The 9,313-nt window shown below is 39.7% G+C and overlaps 1 protein-coding gene across 1 annotated transcript in view; it reads right to left on the bottom strand.

The window, feature by feature from the left end:
* The window catches only part of RECK (reversion inducing cysteine rich protein with kazal motifs), an 88,500-nt gene that overhangs the window by 20,109 nt on the left and 59,078 nt on the right, over nt 1–9,313 (bottom strand). Inside the window, exons 11-12 of the mRNA XM_017892651.1 lie at nt 3,097–3,309; nt 1,400–1,536 (exon numbers count right to left, since the gene is read on the bottom strand). Of these exons, the coding sequence (XP_017748140.1) occupies nt 1,400–1,536; nt 3,097–3,309 (350 nt within the window). The remainder of the gene's footprint in view (nt 1–1,399; nt 1,537–3,096; nt 3,310–9,313) is intronic.

Here is a 9,313-nt window from a genome sequence, read left to right on the forward strand (position 1 = left end):
AAAGATCTCCAATTTTACTTAGGGCAGCAATGGGCCCACAGCTAAAAAAATAATCTTTCTCAGTTTTCTTTACAACTAAGGGTAGGCAGTGTGACTAGGGAGAAGTTGTTTGCTCTCTCCCTTTCTTTTTACCATCTGGAACTAGAATATGGTGGCCAGAACTCTAGTAGCCATGTTATGATGACAAAGTACATGAAGTAATCTTGATGATGGAAGCTAAATGCTAAGGATGGTGGAGAAGGATAAAAGGAGCCTGGATTCCTGATGATGAAGCCCTAGACTATTTGTTTCTGGGCTTTCTTTTACTTCTATTTGTTCTGTTTTTTGTTAATCCTATCTAACACAGGAAAACAAAGTAAGTAGGAGCTGACTTCACTGTCTGCCTCTGCAGCCAGCTCATGGCACAGATGCCCCCTGGTGGCAGCCTGAACACCTCCCTTATCTTAACTACTGAGTGAGTAGGAGTTCTACTTGTCATCCCCTGGTTTCTACCATGTATTTGTCTCACTGCCAAGAAGCTGAGCTCCAGCTCCCGGATCCCTCAATGAGATAGCAACACGCTCTTCTAGCTCTTGGCAGGAGTACTTGGCAGAGAAAAACTGAAGCAGTGAGATAAGTTCCATTTTTACATATTAAGCTAAACTATCTTTGTTTTTTTTTTCTCTAGACGGAGTCTTGCTCTGTCGCCTAGGCTGGAGTGCAGTGGTGCGATCTCCACTCACTGCAAGCTCTGCCTCCCAGGTTCACGACATTCTCCTGCCTCAGCCTCCCGAGTAACTGGACTACGGGCGCCCACCACCGTGCCCGCCACCACGCCCGGCTAATTTTTTTTGCATTTTTAGTAGAGATGGCGTTTCACCATGTTAGCCAGGATGGTCTCAATCTTCTGACCTCGTGATCCGCCCGCCTCAGCCTCCCAAAGTGCTGGGATTACAGGCTTGAGCCACCGTGCCTGGCCTAGACTATCGTTTTTTATACCCTGTTGGGTGAGTAAGTCCAAGCCAATTCCTGGCTCTTATCCACTGATACTCTGATAACAAAAAGCTGATAGTCTCTGGGGGGAAATTCCACTTTCTAGTCGTTAATATGGTGAGAAGTCAGCATGATATGGAGCTGGTTATCTGAGAATGCTGGCCCCCTGAGTCACTGCTTAGAATTCCTGACTGACAACAGTTCATACCTCCTCAGACTGATAGAATCACTTCTGCTTACATGTTTTAAGACAACAGTTCTTTCCTGGGCCAAAAAGTCCAAGCAAACAAGAGTCTGTGATTGAGATGGTATCACTGAACCCCATGTCCTCAACAGATAAATGCTCATCCAAAACAAATAGTAAAACAAATAGTTGGAAGAGAGAAGTATTTGAAATCTAAAAACACACATACAAAAAAGTACTTACTGAGGTATGTATCCAAAGGTATACAATTCTTCAGATCATCTGTAGGTGACAGAAGCTCACAAATACTTTCAGCTGTGTGGTCTTCAGGGAATTTGTTCTGATCTCCACATTTTTTAAGAATCTCCACACAATCTGATCTTGAAAAAAAATGCACATAAATTTAGAGCTTGAGGAACCTCCTCATGTTGTCTAGTCAGCATCACTTTTTTCTGAAGCTTTCCAGAAAGTGAGTTGTCATAACTTAACATGTTTCATAATTGGTTAAGTATGGCAAAAGAGAACAGGAGTCACAGTAGAGCTCAGGTTGAATAATAAATTCAAAGCATCCCTAACTTTCTGTTGTCTGAGACCAAAGTCCTTACTCAAATTGTATACTTCTTCGTACTGTTACTACCAGCAATATGGCTTTTCAATATCTTTGAAAGGAAATTAAATGAAGCTAGTCTGATTTACTCTCTGCAAAAATCATATATCCTCACTTCTAGGACCTTATGCTTGCTTGTTTGCTTGCTTGCCTCTTTTCTCCTTCCCTTCCTTATCTAAGTCTCTTTTTAGTTATCAACATTAGCCTCTGGCCTATAACAACTGGAAAGTCCATTTACTTTAAAATGTTCTTAGTCTTCAATAGGGATTTGACTCCTACAAGTTTTCTGTGCTAAGAGTCTACATATTCCCCTCTTGTTGCCTCTTGCTTGTCATCTAATTGTTATACCTCAGTATTTCCCCATCAGGTTATCCCCAAGCCAAGTCAGAGAATAGACTGGACTCAGTTTAAGGTTGAAATTGTTGAGGTACGCAGCAGCACTGAGCCACATACCAACAGCTGAGGGACTGGATGTTAACTTGGTTTTGGAAAACTTTTGGAAAAAAAGATGTGTGAGGAACCATGGGCAGATTACTATGTGTTAAATGCTTTTGGTTTCACCCACTATAGCAGCTCCCATCTTTACTTGATCCTAGATTTCCTAAGCAAAATAAGCTCCTTAAGAAGAGCAAAGTTGGCTGGGTGCAGTGGCTCACGCCTGTAATCCCAGCACTTAGGGAGGCCGAAGCGGGTGGATCACGAGGTCAAGAGATCGAGACCATCCTGGCCAGCATGGTAAAACCCCATCTCTACTAAGAATACAAACATTAGCTGGGCGTGTAAGTCCCAGCTACTTGGGAGGCTGAGGCAGGAGAATTGCTTGAACCTGGGAGGTGGGGGTTGCAGTGAGCTGAGATCATGCCACTGCACTCCAGCCTGGAGACAGAGTGAGACTCCATCTCAAAAAAAAAAAAAAAAAAAAAAAAAAGAGCAAAGTCTAACAGAATATAAGACAAGTACAGAAATTAACATATAAAAATAGAATTGTGCATCAGAGGCATTTAATAAATGTTTCATGAACCAAGTTCCATAAGAGAAGTACAAATAAAGGTCTATAGGAATCTGTAGTAAGGATAAATTATTTTCAGCTGGAGAAATCTGGGAAGATTCTATGGGAATGTCTGGTATTTCAGAGGAGACAAGGACAGCCAGCAGGTGGTGATGAGGGGAGCAGTATTTCAACTAGAGGAGGAAAAAGTGGGAAAGCATTTGACTTACGGGGGTGACAGGCAAAGGAAGTGGTGAGAGAGAAAATTCTATGGAGAGGCTCTGGCTAGAGATCATGGAGGGTCTGAACTAAAGCTGGAGAATCATTAGGATGAAAGAAACTTACTTGCAAATAATACTTCCCCGGGATTTACTATGACAAGGTTTAATCTGCAGTGAACAAGCTATTGCTTTCCACATCTCTGGCTGGCACTTTTTAATATCGAGAACAGGTATATTGATAAATGGCATCTTGATGCTTCCTTTCTCCCACAACTTCATGTCATTCATGGCTCCTTGATCTGACTGTGCATTACAACTCCTGAAAAGTTCTGTTGGCCTAAAGAGAAAAAAGTCCAGAAAGAATCAAGAGGCAATTATTTTCTAGAGAGAAGCAATGAGTAAAATCCTGACATACTAATGCATCATAAAAATCTGTTTTTTTTAAGAAAGCACATACAACCCATGAAGGGATATCAGCTTCGACTGTATGAAGATTCAGTGTAGACACTAGCATTAAACTCTAATTGCATGTTTTCTTTTTAACAGATTCTTGTGAGGCAGTTTAAAACTTCACAATGCTCCGAAGAGGACTATTATCCCCAGACTGTCCCATTTCATTTCATAAAATAAATATTATGAGGCCAACTTTTTAAAATGGTGACATAATTACAAAAACTAAATGCACTGATTTTATGGGTACAGCTTGATGTGCTTTGACAAATGTGTACATCCATAAGCACATCTAAATCAATTAAGGAACACATCCAACATTTCAGCCAGTTCCCTTGTGCCACTGTTGACTTAATGCCTCCCTGCTGACTGTAACTTAGAGGCCATAACTATTTATACTTATATCACCATACATTAATTTTGCCTATTCTAGGCTAGGTAGAGTGGCTCACACCCGCAATCCTAGCACTTTGCGAGGCCAAGGCAGGAAGATAGGTTGAGCTCAGGAGTTTGAGATCAGTCTGGGCAACATAGCAAGATTTCATCTCTACTTAAAAAAAAAAAAAAAAATTAGCTGGTGTGATGGCATGCCTCTAGTTCCAGCTACTCAGGAGGCTGAGGCAGGAGAGCCCAGGAATTCGAGGCCAGCCTGGGCAATATGGCAATACCCCATCTTGAAAAAAATTTAAGCAAATTTTAAAGTAGTTATCAAGTTATTTAAAATTATAACAAACCCATTACATGTTAATATAAGTATCATTTTTATGAAAAATAACTCTTTTCCAAAGTAAACATTAGCGAGAAGAATAGCACTGTTTTACAGTTTTGCAAATCTCTGTAATGTCTGGCTTAATAGAACTCAGGTGGATTTTCATACCTGCTTCTGCATTCAATCTGTTGCTGTATCACATGTTGTATAGCCACTGGAAATTTGTTTGTTGTTGTTGTTGTTTTTGAGACAGGTTCTCACTTTGTCACCCAGGCTGGAGTGCAGTGGCATGATCACAGCTCACTGCAGCCTTGACCTCCTGGGCTTAGGTGATCCTCCCACCTCAGTCTCCCAAGTAGCTGGGACTACAGGCACCCACCACCACACCTGGTTAATTTTTGTATTTTCTTTGTTGCCATGTTGCCCAGGCTGGTCTCAAACTCCTGGGCCCAAGCGATCTGCTCACCTTGGCCTCTCAGAGTGCTGGGATTATAGGTGTGAGCCACCGGGCCTGGCCTAGAACATTTTTTATCACTCTATAAAGTACCCTTGTGCCCCCCTCTACTCAATCCCTGATTCCAGCAGAGGAAAGGATATTCTGATCTTTATCACCATAGATTACATTTGCCTATTCTTGGATCTCATGTGTCAAGAACGTATTTTGTGTTGGGCTTTTTTTCTCAACAAAAGATTCATCCATTGCTATCCCATTGTTTGGATGCACCACAATGTTATATTCTTTCATTCTCCTGATAGATATTTTGGGTTCTCTCCCCCATTTTTCAGGCTATTATGAATAAGGGTACCAGACAGGTCTTTATTTGGACATATGTTTTCATGTCTCTTGGGTAAATGCTTCAGGATAAAATTGTTAGGTCATAGATCTAACTTTTGAAAAAACTGAATAAAAGCTCCAAAGTCCTTAAACTATATTCTACTCCCAGTAGTAACATACTATGAGAATTCCACTTGCTTCCATATGCTTCATATGCTTACCAGTCTTTTAATTTCAGGCATTCTTGTGAGGGTGAGGAGGCATTGAATTGCTATTTTGATTTGCATTTTGCCATGACTAATAATAACGAACCCTTTAATGTACTAGATGGCTATTTCCTTTAAACTTTTTTTAATGGACAAAAATTATATATTTATTGTGTGCAACATAATATATATAAATATGACACATGTGGAATGGCTAAATTAAGCTAACTAAAATATGCATTACCTCACATACTTATCTTTTTTTTGTGGTGAGAACATTTAACATCTACTGTCTTGGCAACTTTCAAGTATATAACTCACTGCTAACTATAGTCACCATGTTGTATAATAGATCTCTTGAACTTATTCCTTTTGTCTAAATAAAATTTTGTGTCCTTTGACTAACATTTTCCCAATCCTCTCCCCTCCCTCTTCCCTCTTCCCTCTCCTCCTCCTGCACCACCCTCTCCAGCCACCCTCTGGTAACCACTATTCTATTCTCTGCTTCCATGAGTTTGATTTTTTTAGATTCCACATGTAAGTGAGATCGTGCAGTATTTGTCTTTCTGCGCCTGGCTTATTTTATTTAATGTCCTCCAGGTTCATTCATATTGTTGCAAAAGACAGGATTTCCTTCTTTATAAAGGCTGAATAGGATTCCACACTGTATATATACCACATATTCTTTATCCATTCATTCATTGATGAATACAGGTTTATTCCGTATCTTGGCTATTGTAAATAATGTTGCAGTGAATGTGGGAGTGAAATATCTATTCAATACGCTGATTTCCTTTCCTTTAGATATGTACCTAGTAGTGGAATTGCTGGATCATATGGTACCTTCTATCTTTAATTTTTTGAGGACCCTCCATACCATTTCCCATAATGGCTGTACTAACTCATATTTCCATCAACAGTGTCCAAGACTTCCCTTTTCTCCATATCCTTGCTAACAACTGTTATCTTCCATCTTTTTGATACTAGCCATTTTAACACGTGTGAAGGGATAGCTCATTGTGGTTTTAATTTGTATTTCCCTGATAATTAGTGATGTTGAACATCTTTTCATATACTTGATTAAATGGCCATTTGATGTCCTTCTTTGGTAAAGGGTCTGTGAAAGTTTTTTGCACAATTTTTTCTTCTTCTTCTTCTTTTTTTTTGAGATGGAGTCTTGCTCTGTCACCCAGGCTGGAGTGCAGTGGCACGATCTTGGCTCACTGCAACTTTCATCTCCTGGGTTCAAGCGATTCTCCTGTCTCAGCCTCCCAAGTAGCTGGGACTACTGTTGCCTGCCACCACACCAAGCTATTTTTTAAAAATATTTTTAGTAGAGATGGGGTTTCACCATGTTGGCCAGGCTGGCCTTGAACTCCTAACCTCAAGTGATCCACCTGCCTCAGCCTCCCAAAGAGTTGGGATTATAGCCGTGAGCCACCGTGCTTGGCCTTTTTTGCACAATTTTAAAATTGAGTTGTTTTACTTTTTATATGAGGTTGTAGGAGTTATATATTCTGGATACAAGTTCTTTGACAAATGTGTGTGTGTGTGTGTGTGTGTGTGTGTGCGCGCGTGCACGCGCGCACACACACCTGTGCATATGTTGAACATTCCCTCTCAAGTCTATGACTTGCCCCTTCAAGTTTTAAATGTTGTCTTTTGGCAAACAAAAGATTTTACTGTTGAAGTCTAATTCATTTTTTTTCTTTTATTTGTATATTTTGTGTCCTGTCTACAAAATGTTTGCCCGCACCAAGTTTGTGAAGATGTTCTCCTATGAGCTTTATGTTTTTAGTTTTATGTTTAGTCCTATGATCCATATGGAAGCAATTTTTGTGTAGGGTGTGAAACACACGTTGAGCTTCTTTTTTTTCCCCCTCCATAAAGATATTCAATTATTCTGGTATTATTTGTTGAAAAGATGTTTCTATTTTTTTATTTTATGTTATTTTTTCTTTTTTTGAGACGGAGTTTTTGCTCTGTTGCCCAGGCTGGAGTGCAGTGGCACAATCTCGACTCACTGCAACCTCCACCTCCTGGATGCAAGCAATTCTCCTGCCTTAGCCTCCCAAGTAGCTGGGATTACAGGCGCCCGACACCACACCCAGCTAGTTTTTGTATTTTTAGTAGAGATGAGGTTTCACCATGTTGGCCAGGCTGGTCTTGAACTCTTGACCTCAGGTGATCCACCCACCTCTGCCTCCCAAAGTGCCATTACAGGTGTGAGCCACCATACCCAGCCTTTTTTTTTTTTTGAGACAGGGTCTCACTCCATCACCCAGGTTGGAGTGCAGTGGCATGACCTTGGCTCACTGCAACCTCCACCTCCCAGGCTCAAGCCATCCTCCCACCTCAGCCTCCTGAGCATCTGGGACTACAGGTGCACACCACCACACCCGGCTAATTTTTTTTTTTTTTAAGACAGAGTTTAGTTCTTGTTGCCCAGACTGGAGTGCAATGATGTGATCTCAGCTCACTGCAACCTCCGTCTCCCGGGTTCAAGCGATTCTCCTGCCTCAGCCTCCCAAGTAGCCAGGATTACAGGGGCCCACCACCATGCCCAGCTAATTTTTTTTTTTGTATTTTTAGTAAAGACGGGGTTTCACCATGTTGGCCAGGCTGGTCTCGAACTCCTGACCTTAGGTGATCCACCTGCCTCGGCCTCCCAAAATGCTAAGATTACAGGCGTGAGCCACTATGCCCGGCCAATATTTTGTATTTTTGATTGAGATGGTGTTTCACCTTGTTGCCCAGGCTGGTCTTGAACTCCTGAGTTCAGGCATTCCAACTGCCTCAGCCTCCCAAACTGCTGGGATTATAGGTGTGAACCACCATGCCTGGCTGAAAAGATGTTTATTTTTGTATTGAATTGCCTTGCTGCTCTTGTTGAAAATTAGTTTACTATACTTGAATTGAATTTCCTAATCTTTTATTGAGGATTTTGGCATCTCTGAGTGACACAATACTACAGGTACCTTGTTTTTAATGTCCATGTCAGTTTTGGTATCAAGGTAACGCTAGCCTCATAAGAGGAGTTGGGATATGTTATCTGTTTCCTGAAAAATTACTGCATAATTTTTTCCTTATGTGTTTGGTAAGCATTACCAGTAACGCCAGAAGTTTCCTTTGTGTGAAGATTTATAATTACAAATTCAATTTCTCTAATAGTTATAAGAATAGTCCTAATTTGTATTTCTTCTTGTGTTAGTTTTGGTTTTTAAGGAATGCATCCATTTCATCTAAATTGTAGGATTTACTAGCATAAAGTTGTTCATAGTATTCCTTTTTTGAGAGGGTCTCACTCTGTCGCCTAGGCTGAAGTGTGATGATGTGATCTTGGCTTACTGCAACCTCCGCCACCCAGGTTCAAGCATTTCCTTTGTGATTTCTTCTTTGTAGCATAGATTGTTTAGAAGCATATGTTTAATTATCAAATATTTGGGAAGATTTCAATATAGTTTATTTTTATTGATTTCCAATTTGATTCTGTTGTGTTCAGAAAAGACACTTTTTATGATTTTCATCTTCTGACAGTGGTTGAGACTTGCTTTTCAACCCAGCATATGTTGTTCAAATCCTCTATATCCTCACTGATTTTTTTCCATTTGTTCTATTAGTGAGGGAGAGGTGTTAACATTTCTGAATATGATTGAATATTTCTCTCTCTTTAGGGTTTACTTCTGTTTTTAAGTATTTTGAGTATATGTACCTATCTGACATTAGGTGCATATATATTTAGGTTAATTGTATCTTCATGATAAGTTGAACTTTTATCATTATAAGGTGATACTCTTTATCTCCAATAATATTCTTTGTCTTTCCAACAATCTCTGTCTTTCAATTGATGTTTTTAGTTCATTTACATTTATGTAATTATTGATACAGTTGGGTTTAAGTCTCTATCATTTTGCTGTGGTTTTCAATTTGTCTCCTTTTTCTGTCTTCTTTTGGATGGATCAAGTATTATTTTAGTGTTCCATTTCATATTTCCTATTAGCTTCTAAGCTATACCTCTTTGTGTTGTGTTTTAAATTAGTGGTTGCTCTATGCATAATATATGTCCATTATTTATTATAGTTTTCCTTGAATTAATACTATATAATGTCACAAATAATGTAAGAAACTTATAACGGTAAAATTATTTACCTCTCTCATCCTTTTTGCTACTGTCATATATCATATATTTTACTTCTATGTA

This window comes from Rhinopithecus bieti, unplaced genomic scaffold (genome assembly GCF_001698545.2).
Source record: "Rhinopithecus bieti isolate Rb0 unplaced genomic scaffold, ASM169854v2 scaffold_22453, whole genome shotgun sequence".
Classification (NCBI taxonomy): Eukaryota; Metazoa; Chordata; class Mammalia; order Primates; family Cercopithecidae; genus Rhinopithecus; species Rhinopithecus bieti.